The sequence below is a fragment of the Petaurus breviceps genome, unplaced genomic scaffold (genome assembly GCF_028583685.1).
Source record: "Petaurus breviceps papuanus isolate PSGF00001 unplaced genomic scaffold, PetGlider_PUasm1.0 37, whole genome shotgun sequence".
Taxonomy (NCBI): domain Eukaryota; kingdom Metazoa; phylum Chordata; class Mammalia; order Diprotodontia; family Petauridae; genus Petaurus; species Petaurus breviceps.
Window position 1 is genome coordinate 99,340,206 of NW_027186296.1, and position 19,736 is coordinate 99,359,941.

Here is a 19,736-nt window from a genome sequence, read left to right on the forward strand (position 1 = left end):
TTCTGAAGACTTAGCTTTCTCATACGTAAAAAAGATGTAATAATAACATCTACTTCTAGGGTTGTTGTGAGAATCAAATGAGGTCATATTTGTAAAGTACTTTGCATAGTACTTGGTGCATAGTAGATGCCTAATAATGCCTGTTCCTTTCCCCCTTCACCTCCTCTTCCACCCTGAACCTTGTTCCCATCCCTCGTTCCCTACAATATATATATGAATATATCAAGAGAGGGAGAGGCCGTGAAATTAGAATTCATAAATTATATACCATGGAGTCTAAGAGTTGGAAACAAAGGAAGAGGTCATTTAGACCAATCTCCACCCCCTCATTTTCCTAATTAGATAACTGAGGCCTAGAAAAATGGCAAATGACTACTATTATTATACTCTACATCTAGGCTCTACCCACCAACAAGAAGCGGGCTACTGATGATGCCCCATAGTGAGAAAATTCCAATTACTACCATTGTAATGGAAAGACTTACTTAATGGTAATTATCATTATTTAGCCCAAATCTTCAAGTCCTGCACTATAGGATGCAAACATAACTGCCCAAAATCAGTAAGGGAAAAATGCCCTCCACTGGCAGATCCTGGTTAGGGATAAAGAGTCATTCTCCCATCCCTGCTGGAACCTACAAAGAGCTGCCCTATAAAGAGTCAAAGCAACCCAGATTTTCACATGTTGGAAAACCAAGCATGTTAAGTAGAAAGATTAATAATACCACAATTGATATTATTCCTTGTTTCCCAGAATTCCTCATATTCTTTACTCTTTATAATAGGAGAAATGATTTCAAGTAATATATAGTTTCCTAGAATTGAGTCACTTCTTATATGTAGGTAGAGTAGAAAATGCTTGCTATAGTATTATTTTAGGAGTACTGGAAAAATTCTTCCGCCCCATCGATAGTCAAAATCTTAAGCCTCTTCTCAGATGCTTGAATAAGAGAAAAATTAAAAGACTTTAAAATTGAAATCCTTGGGAAAGAGGATTAAAGTTCTTGCTAAGGAATAAATGGCCTATGGATCCTTTCCAGGCAATAGACGGTACAAAAATCTGGAAGGAGAAGGAATTTTCTAAACCATCTGACCACAAGTCTCTCATTTTATTGGTGAGGAAATCAAAGCTCTAAGAAATAAATATCTTGGGGCAGCTAGATGGCACAGTGAATAGAGCACCAGCCCTGGAGTCAGGAGGACCTAAGTTCAAATCCAGCCTCAGACACTTAACACACTAGCCATGTGACCTTGGGCAAGTCACTTAACCCGAACTGCCCCTCCAAAAAAAAAAAAGAAAGAAAGAAAGAAATGTCTTGTCCATGTCCACCCAGACAAGTGGTAACAAAATCAGAAGTTCAACTCTGGTGTCCTAACTCCAAATCTACCATTCAAATATTTGAAAAGTGTCTATTGAGCACCTACTATGGGCAACACTGCTCTAACACTAAACATTTTGATGATGGGAGAGAGGGCAACAGGCAGCTTAAGGGATAGAAAGGCCATGTCTTGGAAGGTATGGATGGGGATGGAGATAGGGAGAGGGCAGGGAAAGAAAGAAGAAAATGGTTCATGTATTGGAATGTACCAATTTCTCAATTTTGTTAAATGGCTTACTCTACTAAAGAATTTAACCTGGGCTCAGAAAATATGCATAAAGCACAGCAGGTCATTCTGAAGACCAATCAATAGACATTTACGAAGTGCCTACTATGTGTGAAGTGCTAGAGGAGTCAAAGACAAAAGCAAATACATTCTAATGGAGGGGTTAGGGAGATGTATTCCTTGTAGCTGTAAGGGACCAGGAAAGGCATCATACAGATGCACCATACACTTAAAATTTGTCTTGAAAAAACCAGAGACAGGAAGACCACTCTAGACAAAAGGGACAGCCATTAGAAAGGCACAAAGACCTGTGTGAATTCATAGGATAGGTAGAAGGAGGGTGATGTTGTGATAGTAATGGCATTTAAAGATTCCCCTGTATTGGCTTGGTTTTCAAATTGATTGTGTTAAAACCCAGAGCTTGTTAATCCCACCTGTGGGATGGACTTGTTGATGTGAAAAGAAAGTCCTGAACTGGGAGGAGCTGGTGACATAGATTTGGAGAGACAAGAGAGAGGCGGAAGACCTTTTTGGAAGCAGCACCTCCTGGAGAGAGAGAGAGACTAAGAGAATTGCTGGTGGCCACTTTGAATTGCCCTGGACTTTTGAGACCTGCCCCCTGAGCTGCCAAGGACTGAGGAGACATGGCTGTTTTGCTGGTACTTTGTCTGTCTGTTTTGATGTTGTTTTGCCAGATTTGTCCACTGGTGAAAGACAGTCCTTTTGTTGAAGAAGTCCTGGAACCTAGCTGTTCACTAAGAAGCCCTGAGACTGTCCTGCAGACAGAGAGTGAATACTGTCCACTGGTGAAGGACAGTGCTGTTGTTGCAGGGGTCTGGAGACTGTCCTGCAGACAGAATGAATACTGTCCACTGGTGAAGGACAGTGCTGTTGTTGCAGGGGTATGGAGACTGTCCTGCAGACAGAATGAATACTGTCCACTGGTGAAGGACAGTGCTGTTGTTGCAGGGGTCTGGGAACCTTTCTGTTGGTTCAGAAGCCCTGAAGAAGGATTTTCTTGTTGTATGTTTACAGAAATCCTGGGAGAGGGCTTTGCTAATGTTTTCAGGGGTTCTAGGACTGTTCTACAGACAGAGGATGAATTAATGAAGGGACTGGCAATATATCTTGTGGCCTTGCTAAGCTTTGTCTCCCCAGGAACTAAGATTGTTGAGAACTTGCCTCCTGTCAAGATGAAGAAAAGACCTCCATTTTGGTATTAAGTGCTGTGTTTAAACTTGATGTAACTCTGGGGTAGATTCAATTGAGATCCAGGGGTGGGGAACTTTTTACCTTTTTGTGCTCTGTGATTGACAAATGAAGGTACTTTACTTATATTTGGAAACTAATCTCCATTTGAGAAGAGGGGCTTTGTGGTGGACTAAATGAAGGTATAGCCTAGGGGTGGAGAAGTATTTAGACCTGGGACTTTGTAATTGATTAAATGATTGGAAGGTCCTGGGGTGGGGTAGTCCTTGGAGATTATTTAATCACACTTAGTAAATGCTGTATTTTGAATGATGTCATGTTTTGATCTTCTCTGTTCTTGGTTGGTCACTGAATAAAATGGAGAGCACCTATGCTGGTATTTTGAACCTTGGGAAGTTGCCTTTCCTTGGCATTACATTACAGATGTTGTGGAAAGAACAGTAGATATGACACCAGAAAACCTGAGCTGTACTCTCATTTCTTGTCATTAACTAGCTTTGTGAACATCAGAAAATCACTTACCTGCTCTAACCCTCAATTGCACCATCTATAAAATAATGGTAATCATACCTGCTCTATCTACTTCCCAAGGGCTTTTGTGAAGAAAGTGCTATTTAAATGTGAGTTGTTATTATGGTACCTTCCCTCAGTGTATAATTCATATGCAGAATTACAGGTCTAACCCACACCTGAACAAAAAAAATCTCCTTTCTGACATTTCTGACAAAGGGACAGATAAGCAAGAATAGAATAATGGAATCACAAAATCCCCAGGTTGGACGGGATTCCACTGGACTTCTAAAACAACCCTCAACAGGAAAAAGGATCTCACTCTGGCATACATAGTAAGTGGTCAATCAGCCTCTTAGCTGAAGACTTCCCACAGAGTGTGACCACTGCCTCTAAAGGTGTCTCAACTTTAACTGTTTAGAAGTTTTCCCTTAGGGGCAGCTAGATGGTGCAATGGATGGAGTGCCAGCCCTGGAGTCAGGAGGACCTGGGTTCAAATCTGACCTCAAACGCTTACTAACTGTGTGACCCTGGACAAGTCACTTAATCTTGATTGGCCCTTCCCCCTACCCCAAAAAAAGTTTTCCCTCACATAAATTTAAGCCCAGGAGCAGCCAGGTAGCATAGTAAGAGCTCCAGCCCCAGAGTTGGGATAACCTGGCATTGAATCCAGGCTCAGATACTTAGCACCACACCCAGAAATAACTGGCCGTGTAACCTTGAGCAAGTTACTTAACCCCGATTGCTTAGGGGCAGCCAGGTGGCTCGGCAGTAAGAGCACTGGCTCCAGTGTTGGGGTGACCTGGATCAAATCTGGGCTCAGATACTTAGCACCACACCCAGAAATAACTAGCCGTGTAACCTTGAGCAAGTTACTTAACCCCAATTGCTTTAAAAAAAAAATTAAGCTCAAATAGGAAGTTCTCTACATGTTACATCCAGTTTCTAGTTTTGCCACAGAGTAATCCTTTTCACAATTCCTCTTTCAAATATTTGAAAAGTTATCATTTCCCCCTAAATCTTCCCCTCTCCAGGCTAAACATCTTGAGTTACTTCAACCAATCTTCACAGGGCATAAATTTGAGGCCCTTCACCATTCTGGATGTTCTAGTTGATATCCTCTGGCTCTTCTCCAGCTTATCAACTTCCATTTGAATTTTTAATTTCATTCTTGAGTGATTCCACTATCTCTGGGGCTAATGTGTTTTGGGCCAAAGGATTTCTACCCATCTCTTTTCTAAATTCTTTGAAATCTGCTAGCTTCAAAGCTAAAGTATATGACCTTCTATGCACTGCTTTCCCTCTCCTTTGTCGCAGGAACTCTATCATGGAGTAATTGGTCATTTGCCCCCAAGATTCCTAATGTTTTTTTCTTTACCAACCAGTGCTTCTTTCTCAGTCAGAATCACTGCAGAATATGATTTCCTCTCATCATTTCTTCTTCCATTTGAGGGATGAAATGATTCCTAAGGCAAGTCACAAATTTATCAGTTGCTTTGGTGCCGGCAGAATGTGAATGCTTGCAAATATACAAGAAAGTTCAAATTGGAGATCTTTCTCCTATGATCTTAAACTAATTCTGCCTTCTAGCTAGATGGTCTGTAGCAGGATAATGAGATCACAGAATGAGGATTAGTAGAGATTTCAGGTATCATCTAGCCCAAAGCTTCCCAAACTTTCTTGGTTCATGGTGTCCTTAGTGTCTTCAATATTTTTTTCATGGTGTTCTTTAGTCAAGAAAATACCTAACAGTTCTGTTTATTAAGCAGTTAGTTATTAAAACTTAATAAGCATTTATGGCCTAATGGCTTAGCAATCTGAAACAATAATGCACATAAATTGAAAGATTTTTTTTCCATTCCACTCTTACATAAATATGAGTAGTTACCAAAGGGACATGTTTGCCTGTCGAGCACTGAACAGCTTCTCAAACCATGGAATCAGATAAAACACCACCATCTTCATTTCCTGTTCCACATCAATTTTTGCTTGTTATGTGCTTTTTATCACAGCATCTGCTGAAAACCCAATCTCACATACATGATGTCACAAATGAGAAAGTTTGAGAAGTTACCTTGTAATTGATCATTCTTAATGCTACTCTATATGATTTTCCAGATTTCAGGCTTCCAAGAAGGCATTCCATTCCACCAAGACTCAGAGATACCTATGTGGTCAAATTGGTTGCTTTGTTTTAGAATCTCTAGCATATCAAATTTGTAAAAAAAAAAAAAACAAAGGTTAAAATTGTTTTTGTATGTAATTGGAAAACAATAAAATATTGTTTTAAAAAGGAATCCCTACCCTGCTCAAATAATGCATAGATAGATAGATAGACAGACAGACAGGTGGATAGGTGGATAGGTGGATGGGTGGGTGGATGGATAGATGGATGGATGGATAGGCAGATAGATAGATACATGGAGAGATGAGTAGATGGATAGATAGATGATAGATAGATAGATAGATAGATAGATAGATAGATAGATAGATAGATAGATAGATAGATAGACAGACAGACAGATAGACAGACAGACAGACAGACAAAGAGATATTTGAAGAGATGAGTTTTCCTGTTGGTTCTCTCCTTGGCTATTTTCTTTCATGAATTACTGGTCCTCTCTTCTTAGTCTAATATTGTTCCTCTGTTGTTACTGATTCCCTGTGTAGCACTCAGCTTGTCAGATCTATTTTGCTTTCATCTCATCTATATTCCCCATTATATTCCTCCCTTCAACTGCTCCCAAAGAACCATTCCTTAAAATAAATAAAAATAAAATAAATATAATTATTTTAAAAATAAATTAAATATAAAAATCTGAAATTATATGCTACATCCTATACCCATGGTCCCCCTCTTCAGTTTAAAACTCTCTTGATGAGATTCAGAAGACTGCAGGAAAATATGTTTTTAGTGGACCTTATTAAGTGCAGTCCTTTGCCAAGAAAGTCCATTATTCCTATATTTCAAGTTGTGGTACAGCAATACCAAACTCATTCTTAGACATTAAGGTAAGAGGCATTATGATACAGTGCAAAGAGTGATGACTTTGGGGTTAGAGGGCAGGGGTTCAAATCCTGACTTTGCCACTTAATTATGTATGGCCCTAGATCTGTCACCAAAACCTCTCTGGAAGGGGCAGCCAGGTAGCACAGAGAGTAAGAGCACCGGCTCCAGTGTCAAGATGACCTGGGGATCAAATCCAGGCTCAATCACTTAGTACCCACCCAGAAACACTTGGCCCTGTAACCTTGAGCAAGTTACTTAACCCCAATTGCTTTAAAAAAAAATAAAACCTCTCTGGACCTTAGTTTCTTCATCTATATAACAGGTTGACCTCTGAAGTCTCTCTCAGTTCTGTAGCTATTATCCCTTTATCTTGTTTGCCAAATATTCACTTTCCATGTCTGAATTTCTCTTCTGCATTCACTCTTTCAACCACTAATAGCAATGAAAATATCACCTGGTTCCCACCTCCACCCATTACATGCTCAGGTGTGGTGTTGTTTTTTTTTTTTCTTTCTTAATTTCTGGGCCCATATCATGTGCCCTCATGCTAATCACCATAAGTGAATACCAGTAGTTGCCAGGTTTGATCACTTTGGGGTGATTTCTACCACATCCTCAATCTATACATTAGAAAAACAGGGTCCTTCTCTATTGCTGATGTCAAGTCAACAAATAGGAATAGATACTTTAGTTCCCCCTCAGCAGGGAGTAACCCACCACTACTACTCCCCTTGTCTTCCTCTGACCCTTGTTGAATCAGCTCAGCTTTAGAACCACAATATCATTTCTTGCAGCTGGGTGACCCAGCGGATAGAGTATGAGGCCTGAAGTCAGGAAGACTCACCTTCCTGAGTTCAAATCTGGCTGTGTGACCCTGGACAAGTCATTTAACCCTGTTTGCCTCTGTTCATCATCTATAAAATGAGCCTGAGAAGGAAATGGAAAACCACATCAGTAATTTTGCCAAGATAATCCTAAATGAGGTCACAAAGAGTCAGACATGACTGAACAACAACAATAATTCTTGGAAGTCAAGAAGCTGCTTCCTCCCAAAGATAGCCAAGCTCTGCTTTCCAAAGAACCTCTCACCCATTATACAGACATGAATTTTACTGATCTCCCTACTTCCTATATTCTTACCCCCCAAGCTTTCTGACGTGGTTAAGAATTCCCTTCTACCTCTTTACTTCCCTTTTAGTCTTCTGTTCCCTCCTGAAACCCTTCTGTTCTTTTAGGGAATACTTCATTCTCCATGATGACTTAGACCAGAAGTGCATCCCTGAATTTCTTTCACTTTCTCCTCTCTGTCTTGCACTTTGTACATACATAGGTGTTACATCAGACTGACAAACACAGTAAACAGGTTGGGAGAACACAGAATTCCCCTTCCCCTCCAGAGAGGCTCAGAGCAAATTCCAGTCTTTTGTCTTCTTTTTTGGTAGCTCCCTTGGCTAAAACCCTTACAGCAGACTTCTGTGCAAATGGCTATTTGCCAGATGTTAGACTGGAATGCAAATAGGAGATTCATCTTAGTTGACAAAATGAGCTTTTAGTCAGGGTCAATGCCTTGTTAACAAGGCTAATATGGATGAGGCTTTCATTCTGCCATTGTTGTTGTGGCCTTGTGTAGGGAATCTTATGAATTACCTGAGAGATGACAGTGGATGCAGGTGAAAGTGGAGCCCCACAGTGATCCTGGGACAAGCCAGAAGCTACCAGAACACTACCAGACATAGCAGAGCACCAGCTAATGACTCTGATAGAGAGAAGACAAAGCTATTACACTCTTAGTTTGATTCTATTTTTTCTTTGTCAAGGAGAATTATCTTTGGACTAGAAAAGACAGAACAAAAATGACTAATAGGAAGGGAACAAGTATTATTAAGCACCTATTATATATTCCAGGCACTGTGCTAAGCACTTTACAATTTTATCTCTTTAGCTCACAGTGACCCTAGGAAGTTTGTGAATCACACACACACACACTTTTGATTCCCATACTATTATTATCACTTTACAGTTGAGCAAACCGAGGCCAAGAATGGTTAAGTGACTTACCTAGGGTCACACAGCTAGTAAATGAGGTTGGATTTCAACATTGTTGTTCCTGTCTTGAGGCCTGCATAACCATGGTATCACTTTGCTGCCTTTGGACCTAACTCTGGGAAGTTAGGTCCCCAAGAAAGAAAAATAGGGACACAGTAAAAAAAAAAAATACTCCATTGCCTTGATGCAGTTGCATTATCAGGTCCAGATGAGCCATAGTCTAAGGACATGGCAGGTATACAATTGCTGCACCACTGCCAGTGGTCTTTGAAAGAGCATGGAGAAAAGGGTGGCTAGGTGGCGCAGTCCACCAGCCCTGGAGTCAGGAGGACCTGAGTTCAAATCCAGTCTCAGACACTTACTAGATGTGTGACCCTGGGCAAGTCACTTAACTCTGTTTGCCTCAGTTTCCTCATCTGTAAAATGGACTGAAGAAAAAAATGGCAAACCACTCCAGTATCTTTGCCAAGAAAACCCTAAAAGGGGTTATAAGGAGTCAGACATGACTAATAAACTAATCAACAACAAAATATGATACTAGAGAATACAGACCTTCTCAAGGGAAGGAAGGTTACCGACCATGCAATTCAAATTCTACTTCTATCACTTACTATACATGTATGATGGTGGATAAGTCAATTAACCTTGCTAGACCTGAATTTCCTAGTCTATAATATAAAGATGAACTAGATGGCCTCTACCAGCAACCTCAAGTGCTTTGTGGAGTGTTCGGGATAGCAGTGAGGGGGTAGGAGGAGGGAGGATTCAGTGAAGAAAACATAGGATTTCAACCCCAAGGTAATATTAGAAATATGAAGGATTATATTTATTATTAATTATTATTATTATTATTCCACTTTTCCAGATTATTATTCCACTCACCCTGGGTGAGTGGAAACTCACTGGAGAGGGAAGGCAAGTTGTCTTAATTCTTTAGGGACTCAGATGAGTATTTTGCATTTGTTGAATAAAATAATGCCTAACCCGTATTTCTATGTCTTGTTTGCTTGAGTATTTTCATAGAAGCCATGAGACTTTTGCTATTTCTGCAGAGATATAAACATAATGCAAATTCTGATGTTCCCAAAGTTAACCTTGATTGGTGCTTTCTCTTTATCAGATAAAAACACACAAGGACCCAGGACAGAAAATGAAATATACTTATATAGTTAAATCTACCTACCTCATTTCATCTTATCAATGCTCTCAAGATATTTTTCTCTATTTCACTAGATATTTAGTAGTATTTCCACTTGGGAGTTGGGGACAAGGGGAGGAGTTGATTTGCAAATTTTAATTTATTTATGAGAAGCACACAAAACAAACACAGGACTAAAATATTAAACACACACTAGCTATATGACCCTGGGCAAGTCACTCAACCCTGTTTGCCTCAGTCCCTCATCTGTAAAATGAGCCAGAGGATCTTTGCCAAGAAAATCCCAAAATGGGGTCCCAAAGAGTCACACTGAAACATGACTGAACAACAACAAAAAAGATTAAATGTAATCATTTAATGAATTAGAATGTAAGCCCCTTAAGGGCAGAAACTACTTTATTTTTGTTTTTGATACCATGCTAGCACAGTTCCTGTCATACAGTAGGTTCTTAACAAATCCTGGAGGATTGATTGATTCATTGAAATCTATAGACCCCTTTTAACCTTGAGGTCAACCCCCAAAACTTTGTCTGCTCTTCCTTAAAAAATTTTTGCAATTTTCTTTGCAAATTCTCTTTGCAAATTTTTCAAAATTCTTTGAAAAATTCCCTTTGCAAGTTCTCTTTAACATGAATCACACTTAGAAAAAATAAAATAAAATCCAAAAGAAATATACGTGTCAATCCTTCAGGATTTTCCTTGGGTGCTTAAAAGTTGAATAAATTTCCTAGGAAATGGAGTACCCAAAGAGCTCTTTTTCTAATCTGAGTTATAAATTATATTTCTATTTCATTTTATTTTGGAATAACCTATTTGCGATGCAGGCAGATTACTATCAATTATATATATTGATCAAACAAGATAATATTTGTAAAGTGCTTAGCACAGCACCTAACACAGTAGACACTTTAATAAATGCTTTTTTGTTTCCTTCGCTTTTCCCTTTCCTTTCATACTTCCACTGGTCCAACACTGAAAAATTCTTCTCTCAAGCACCTGGTGGCATTATGTTAGATTTAACAGTGGCCTCTTATAAAAACGGTATTAAATGTTGTTACACAAGACTAAAGCAGTAGCTGAATTCAAAAGACATTTATCTGGCTTAGCAATTATACTACAATCTTGTCCAGAAAAAAAATTCTGAATGCATCTGTTTGTAGTTGATAGGAGAGTGTATATTTGAAATAGCCACAAATATTGAGACAACAGTGTCTCCCATTACCACCCCGGGAGAATTAAACTAGACCAGGTATGCAAAGAACATAAATCAAAAGCAAAAAATAAGATTATAGCTCAAGTATTTTACTTTCTACACTTTTTTTCCAGTCTTGTCTCAGGTCTATTTCTATATCACATCCCATATCTGACAGTAATAATAACAACAATAATAATTAATAGCTGCTAACGTTTAGTGCTTACAATGTGCCAGGCATTGTGCTAAATGCTTTCCAGATTTCATCTCATTTGATCCTTATAACAGTCTTGAGAGGTAGGTCCATTATTATCCCATTTTATAGATGAGGAAACTGAGGCAAACAGGGGTTAAGTGACTTGCCCAGGGTCACACAGTTATTAAGTGTCTGAGCTGGGTTTGAACTCAGGCTTTCTGGACATTGGGCCCTGTGCATTATCAACTACACCACAAAGCTGCCCCTAATCTGATCACAGAGGCCATATCAGATAAACAATTACCTGCTAAGTAAGGGAAAACCTGATTTTTAAAAAATAAACATTTTTGATGGCACATCAAGTTTTTGGAACCTTCTCACAGGTTGATGTTAAGCCTGTCATCTGGACATCATGAACTTTAAAGATACTATTTGCTTTAGCTGTTTAAACTGTTAACTCCCCCAGCAGTAGGGTGGTATCTTCCTTCTTCCAGCTTTACAAGTGTGAACCCAGCTAAGTAAAGGGCTCCAGTTTCACTGTCCAACTCAAACACCCCTGTCAGTCTCTAGGAAAACCGTTTATTTAGAAGTGCTCAAATTAATGACTGGGAAAAAAATCCTCTTCTGGGGAGAATATAAAGAGCTCTATTAATACAAATGCCATGAACGGAAAGTCAACAAAACTGGATAATGGGTTTTATCTGGATCTACACTGTATGACCATGATAAGGTGCTTATATCAGAAACTGATGACAATACATAAAATGTAGTTCTCTATTGATTCTGAAACAAAGCCTCCCATTCAAATTACAGTAGGCTTAAGTGACTACTAATGAAGCTATGCATACATGGGAGTTAGGGACTAGATTTATTATTGCATTGGTATAAGGAACCCCCAAATTAAGAAACTCTCTTAATGCAAATCAGCACCTACTCTGCAATTTATAATCTTAGGGAATTGTCAAGAAACTGAAAGGTTAAAAAACTGGGAAGGGGAGTGTGTTACCTCGACTCTTAGCTTGTCGGGGATTGTAACGAGAACCTGGGTATCCCTGCTCCTGCCATCTTAGTCGCTGCTTAACCCACTAACCATCATGCATAAGTGTATCTCTATCCACGTTGGCCAAGCTGGTGTCCAGATTGGCAATACCTTCTGGGAGCTGTACTGCCTGGAACATGGTATTCAGCCTGATGGGCAGATGCCAAGTGACAAGACCATTGGGGGAGGAGACGACTCCTTCAACACCTTCTTCAGTGAAACAGGAGCTGGCAAACATGTCCCCAGAGCAGTGTTTGTAGATCTGGAACCAACTGTCATTGATGAAGTTCGTACTGGAACCTACCGCCAACTCTTCCATCCTGAACAACTGATCACTGGGAAGGAAGATGCTGCCAATAATTATGCCCGTGGGCACTACACTGTTGGCAAGGAAATCATCGACTTGGTTCTAGACAGGATTCGGAAGCTGGCTGATCAGTGCACAGGTCTTCAAGGCTTCTTGGTTTTCCACAGCTTTGGTGGTGGGAGTGGCTCAGGTTTCACCTCTCTGATGATGGAACATCTGTCTGTCGATTATGGCAAGAAGTCCAAGCTGGAGTTCTCCATTTGCCCAGCCCCTCAGGTTTCCACAGCTGTAGTGGAGCCCTACAACTCCATTTTGACCACTCACACCACCCTGGAGCACTCTGATTGTGCCTTCATGGTTGACAATGAAGCCATCTATGATATCTGTTGCAGAAACCTTGACATTGAACGCCCAACCTACACTAATCTGAATCACCTTATTAGCCAAATTGTGTCCTCTATCACTGCCTCTCTCCAATTTTATGGTACCCTGAATGTTGATCTGACAGAATTCCAGACCAACTTGGTGCCCTATCCCTGTATCCATTTCCCTCTGGCCACATATCCCCCAGTCATCTCTACTGAGAAAGTCTACCATGAGCAACTTTCTGTAGCAGAGATCACCAATGCTTGCTTTGAGCCTGCCAACCAGGTGGTGAAATGTGACCCTCGCCACGGTAAATACATGGCTTGCTGCCTGCTCTACTGTGGTGACATGGTTCCCAAAGATGTCAATGCTGCTATTGCCACCATTAAGACAAAGTGTAGCATCCAGTTTGTGGATTGGTGCCCAACTGGCTTCAAGGTTGGCATCAATTACCAGCCTCCCACTGTGGTTCCTGGTGGTGACCTGGCCAAGGTACAGCAGGCTGTGTGCATGTTGAGCAACACTACAGCCATTGCTGAGGCCTGGGCTCACTTGGACCACAAATTTAATCTGATGTATGTCAAGCATGCCTTTGTGCATTGGTATGTGGGGGAGGGCATGGAGAAAGGAGAGTTCTCTGAGGCACGGGAGGATATGGCTGCCCTGAAGAAAGATTATGAGGAGGTTAGTGTGGATTCTGTTGAAGGAGAGGGTGAAGAGGAAGGAGAAGAGTATTAGTTACCCCTTCCATACAGCTCTGCAGCATGTCACATCCAAAACTCATAAGCTTAAACATACTTAGCTTACCTGTTACCTAGGCAACTGTTGAGAAGGTACAGTGTTGGTATGAAGGCAGCTTTGATATGAAGCTAGCTATCTGATTAGTTTGTCTACACTATAAAAACTGTGATCATGTCTAAGTTTTCCATGTGTCTCTGTAAAAATATTTCCATCATGTCTATGAAATTAAAGGCTTTAAGGAAAAAAAAAAACAAACTGGGATGGGGGGAGAGGGAGAGAGAAAGAGAAAGACAGAAAGAGAGACAGAGAGTAAGACAGAGAGAAAAATAAATAGCTAGAAATAGAGATAATGATAGATAGATAATGATAGATAGGTAGATGATAGATAGTAGATAGATAGATAGATAGATAGATAGATATGGATAGATAGACAAGTATAGATAGATAGATGTAATCTATCCAAATAATTGAAAGTTATAGGGAGGTAGATTTGGACTCAGTATTAGGAAGTGTTTTCTTACAATTAGAACTATCCAACTATGAAATTGGTACTGAAAAATGTCCCTGTTGCTGGAAATGACAGGTTGGGTTTGCCCAGGACCACATGGCCAATATATATGAAGAAGGATTTAAATCCAGGTGTTCCTGTCTCCATAGCTTGCTATCTATCCTCTATAGCAAGCTGTCTTTTGAAGTAATAAAATGTACTCCCAAATTCAGTTCCCATTACAAATTAGAGCAAATGTCAATTTCCTCATATTGAAGGATTTTCCTTGTCGGAGTTTTCTCATACCAATGAAATCATAGGTCTGACAAAAAAAAAATTTTATATATACAGATATATATATATGAACAGGGACAAAGATAGAGAAAGAGATGGAGACAGGGAAAGAGAGAGAGAGAAAGACAGAGAGAAAGACAGAGATAGAGATAGAGGTAGAATGGTACAGTGGGTAGGAGTCAGCCCTTGGATCAGGATGACCAGGCCTCAAGTCCTACCATGGACAACAGAAAGCTTTTTAATCTCTCAATATCCAGTGTAACTATCAACTTTTATAAGTTTTATTCCATCTCTGCTAAACAAGCATGTTTTAATCACCTGCTTTGCACTGCCTTAGGTGCTAAAGAGATGACAAAAATGAGAGTCTCTTCCCTAGAGTGACTTTCTTTGGGGGGGGGAAGGGAAGGCAAACAATGTGCACATGGAAAATTAAATACGAATCCCATACAAAATGGCACCAGAGTGTGGCACGAGAATCTGAGAGGGGATCTAGATAGGTTTCCTTTTGGATGAAGTATTTGAACTCCCTGGAGGTAAGTGGTTAATAAATGCTTGTTGATAGATTGCTAGAGATTTTTCTATGAGTGAGGAAGAAATGAGGAGGAAGAACATTGCAGGCATGGGGAGCAACCATGCAAAGTAGAGGAGATAGAAAAGGGGATGGATTATTCAGAAAAGAGCAAGCAGCCCAGTGTGCCTGGAACATTGTGCGTGCGAAGGAGAGTCCAGCGAATGCAATAAACCTGGAGAGGTAGGCTAGTGTCAGGCTGGACAGGGTTTTCAGCACCAAACAGAGGAGTTTTCATGACACCACTGGGAGCTTTGCACAGTTGCCCATCTGCATCTGTAGAAGGATTTTCCTCAGTGGGAATACCTCCTGCCATTGAAATCACAGAAGCATATCACAGTAGAGGGAGACAGAGAGACAGAGACAGACAGACATTCAGACAGAGACAGAGTGATAGATTATATAGATACAAATATAAATATATAGAGATACTAGCATAGATGAGATTAAATGTAGATATAAATAGATTTTTATAGTCAATAGTGAATTTTTTTCCTAGGTTTTGTTCCCGGATTGTTGAATGACTTGAACCAAGTCACTTGATTTGAATATATCTTAGTTTCTGCATTATAAAGTGGGGATATAACACCATACCCAGTGACTGTACACTCTTCCTCCTTAGAGAAACATTATGAGACAACTGTCCATGAGGAAATATGTCCAGCTGGTATAGGAGTCCATATCTACATCGTCCACACACAAGTGACCTCTGAATGAAGACCGACCTCCAGTAAGGAGGAAGCCATTATCTTTAAGACAGACTTGGATGCCTACCCACTTGTGGATGACTGATGACATAAGAAGTTTTTCTTCATGTCAAGCCAAAATCTATCCCTCTGAAATGTCCACTTTTGCTCCCTGAATCTCATCTCTGAGACAAAAATAATAATAATAACAATAATACCTTTTTTACATGAACGCTTTTCAAGTACTTAAAGGTTATCCTTTTACTTCCCACCAAGCATTCTCTTTCCTAGACTAAATGATCCCATTCCATTGCTATCCCATATGATAATATATACTTACACACATACATAGATATACATATGTACATACATATATATAGTTATATGTGGTCTTTTACATTATATCACATATCACATTAGAATTTTATTAGAAGGAAGGAGTTGTTTTGCTGTTTTTTGTAGCCCCAGTGTTCAGCCCAGTGCCTGACATTTAGTAAGCACTAACAAAGGCCTGTTGGTTGAATGACTTCATTGACTGGGTCTTATCATTGAATTAATTCTGAATCTACCTACTATACTATCATCCAGCCTGAATTACTTCTTATTTCTCGTGAGGCCAACAAGTCCCCTGGTAACATGGTCAGTACTCCCTCCTCATTCTAAGAGCTGCTCTCTGATAAGGCTCTAGGGTCCTCAGTTCTCACATGTGGAGTCCTTTCCCACTGAAATGACCCCCTCAAAAGTAACTGTTTTTTTATGTAGCTCAAGCTAATGACCTGATCTTCTCCAGCCAATCGAAAGATGTCTCCTGGGTGGCTTCCTCTACTTTTATTCAACAACCCCAAACCCCTATAATCCTTTTAAATTGATGAAGTACTTATTCACACCTAGTTTTCTTTTGATTGATTGATTGATTCAGTCCAGATGCCTGGGCCTTCTGCAATTAGTTGGGTTGTATATACAAAATAATTTCCAGAAGGGGAGGGCACTAGCAACCGGAGAAATTAGGAAAGGCTTTCTATTGGTGGTGGCACATGAACTGAGCTTTGTATCAATCAATAAGCATTTATTGTGTGCCAGTCACTTTGCTAAGATCTGAAGGAAATTAGTATATTCCTGAATATTCTACTTAATTATACATTCCAAAATTGTCCCTGGAACCAGCTCCAAGTTCACAGCTCAATAAATGACCATTCCAACTGTTTCCCTTTTTCTGAAAATCAGAACACTTGCCTTTCTCCAGTTCTATAGCACCTCTCCAAATATCCATGATCTTTTAAAGGTCAGTGGCAAGGATTCAGAAATGACATTTTTGGTTTGGGTGTTTGTTTTTTTAACATTCTAGTTCATTGAAGTCTGGTGATTTGAACTATTTGAGAAATTTCCATTTCTTCACTTAACTTAAGTTCTAACTCCCTGATAAGCATTTTTATTCTCTCCTTTCTAGACTGAAGATCATTATCCTTGCAAGATAAAACAGAAGCAAAATAAGGGTCTGGTAGTTCTGCTTCCTCACTGCTGTCCATTTGGGTTGTCCCATAAGCACAGGCCAGCAGACGACCATAAGATACCCCCTTACCCAGCATGACTGTACCTACAGTAGGAATGTCTGTCCTCTATGACACTGTGGGCCCTCGTCTAATATCAGACAAACCAATCAACATCAACAACTGGAACAAAGGTAAACAGTGGGAGAAAGAATCCATGGTGGAAGGATGCTAGGAGTAGTGGTCTGGTGTCCAAGGAAGGAACTTGTGTTTCACTGAAAGTATATTGGTGGAAGACTGTAATTTGAGAGTAAGTCAACAAGCATTTTTTTAAATGCTTAATATGTGTCAGTCAGGCATTAGGGATATAAATAAAGGAAAAAACAGTTTCTACTCTCAAAAATCTCACTGTCTAATAGGAAGAGAGAACATGTAGACAATTAGGTACATAACAAGATGCATACAGAATGAAAGGGGAGTAATCTGAGAGGAGAGGGCTCTAACAGCTGTGGGGACTGGGAAAGACTTCCTATAGAAGGTGAGATCTGAGCTGAGTCTTGAAAGTAGCTAGGGAACTAAGAAGTGGGAGGAAGGAGAGAGTACATTTCATGTATGGGGACACCCAATCCAGACCACTAAGGTGGGAAATGAAATGCCTTATGCAAAGTATAGGAAGGAAGCTAGTACAGCTGTATCACAAAGTGTAAGAAGATTGGAGAGATAGAAAGGAGGCAGGTTATGAAAAACTTTTAAATGTCAGAGGATGATATATTTAATCCTACCAGTAATAAGGAATCATAGAAAATTGTTGATGGACAAAGGGAGAGTGACATTTCCTACAATTTCTAAATTCTCTTTGTCAAATGAATGGAAGATGAATTGGAGTTGGAAAAGATTTGAGTCAGGGAACCAGTTAGAAGGCTATTTCAATATACTAGGTGAGAGATTATTAGGACATGAACCTAGAGTGGTCACCATGTGCATTATGAGAAAGGGACAAATATGAGTAATGTTTGCAAAGGTTTGTAAAGAAATGACAAAATTTTGCAATGGCATGAGTATATAGGGTAAATAAAAGTGAAGTTTGGAGGACAATGCTTGGGTTGGGATGCTGGGTGTCTGGAAAGATGGTGATGTCCTCCACATGAGACACAGAAACGGTATTCTCTAGACCACCACAGGAAAAATCATGCCTGCCCACTAAAGTAATACATGTGCCCCCCCATTCCCCTTCCAAAATGTGGGACCTAGGTACAAAGCCCTGCTTGCCCTGCCATAGTTACAGATCTAATTGAATAGCCCAGCTTTGTCTCTTACTATTTATATGACCTTACAGAGGTCATATAACTTCTCTTGATGAGAAATTAGGTGATATCTTCATTTCTTTCTAACTTTAAATTCCATGAATTTCTATCCATTTATCCCATTTTTACCTTTAACTCTAGTTTTTGTTTTCTTTTGTTTTTCTTTTCTAGGTTAAACAAGCCCAGTTCATTTAACCATTCCTCAAAGGAGAGAATGCACCAAGAATATTCCTTCCTGGACTGAGTTCATTTCCATTAATGCACCCTGAGATTACATAAGGTAATAATACCATTGGATCATATAAAACTTGCAACAACTAAAATTCCCCATTTGTTCCGCTGTTTTTGAAATTGCCACAAAATATATCTATCTCCATGAAGACATAGTGATTTCAAATGGAGTCAGCTCTCTGTATCAGCAATGCCATATTCACAATGCCTATAGAGATTACAAATATGCTGATATAATTATCCATCACAAAATACATCAGGTTTGCCATTTGGGGAAATAAACTAGAAAATTTATTAAGATACCAAAAGACTGAGTCCCAAAACCAGAAAGTGAAAACCATCAGAGTAGTTATGATATTGGCACAGGTAGATAAAGTAGAAAGCACCCACATTCTCAAGCCTTTAAAACAGAACAGGCTACCTCAGGCAAAGGTCCTCCTCTCCCCACTCACAGCAACCACCCAGCGTCCTGGAAGCACGCTCCCAGCAGCTCCGGCCCCTGGCGGTGCTCAGCAGGGGTCCTAACTCAAAAAAAAAAAAAAAAGGGCAACCGCAACCGCTGCCAACTGCCAACCGCAGGACTGTTAGCTTGGCTTTCACTTTTTCTCGCTTTCCGCTTTCTCTTGCTCTGCTATGTCAGCACGTCCATGGGGCATGGAAGATCTTTAAATCCCATAACCCTTACACTCTCAATTATCTATTCTCAGCAAGAGGCACAAGTTACTTCAAATGTTAGACAATCTACAAAATATATTGATTTATGGAACATATTATCTGTAAAGTTTGGGGCATGATTTGCCTTCTACCTCCCAGGTGACTTAGGCTAATAGAAGAAAGAATTTAGATCCTCTGCAAACACTCAAATGGACTCATGTAGTATAATGGCAAGAAATGAACCTGGGACAATCTACTTTCTCTATGTATTTGACAAAACACAGGATAGACTAGAGTCAGATTGCAAAGGACTTTCAAAAGCAAACAGGTGAGTGTGTATTTTAACCAGAAGCAAGAGGAAGCTGAAGATTTTTGATGAGATGAGTTGTGGGGTCAAAAGTGTTTTTTAGGGTTATAGCCAGTTTTTGGCTGCTTACATGGAAGGTGGATTGGAGAGAAGATAGGCAAAGCATCAACGTTTTCAGGTGGAGATGTTTAGAGGGCATTTAATCATTAATTTTAATACTGAGTCAGCAGAATTACTTTGAGATGATGCTACTGACTAGAGAACAGGTGTGCATGGGAAATAAAGTCTGACTGTATTTTCTTTTCACAAGAATTAAGTTTATAATATACAGTTTTCTT

General features: G+C 39.8%; 1 protein-coding gene and 1 long non-coding RNA gene across 5 annotated transcripts in view; one reads left to right on the forward strand and one right to left on the reverse strand.

Moving 5' to 3' along the window:
- Nucleotides 1-19,736, reverse strand: part of LOC138169563 (uncharacterized) — a 153,978-nt gene that overhangs the window by 121,624 nt on the left and 12,618 nt on the right. The window lies entirely within an intron of this gene.
- LOC138169562 (tubulin alpha-1B chain-like) lies at nucleotides 11,926-13,635 on the forward strand. Of its 3 annotated transcripts, none has more exons than XM_069099106.1 (2): nucleotides 11,926-12,927; nucleotides 13,036-13,635. In XM_069099106.1, exons 1-2 carry the CDS (start codon nucleotides 12,022-12,024, stop codon nucleotides 13,375-13,377), a joined length of 1,248 nt encoding a protein of 415 aa, XP_068955207.1. In that variant the 5' UTR covers nucleotides 11,926-12,021; the 3' UTR covers nucleotides 13,378-13,635. The 3 variants fall into 3 exon arrangements, with proteins under 3 accessions (XP_068955207.1, XP_068955208.1, XP_068955206.1); XM_069099107.1 differs by having other exon boundaries at nucleotides 11,926-12,924; nucleotides 13,096-13,635; XM_069099105.1 differs by having other exon boundaries at nucleotides 11,926-13,635.

Bases quoted from the DNA above. Each gene is read 5' to 3' on its own strand.
- LOC138169562 (XM_069099105.1), top strand. From the start codon at position 12,022: ATGCATAAGTGTATCTCTATCCACGTTGGCCAAGCTGGTGTCCAGATT.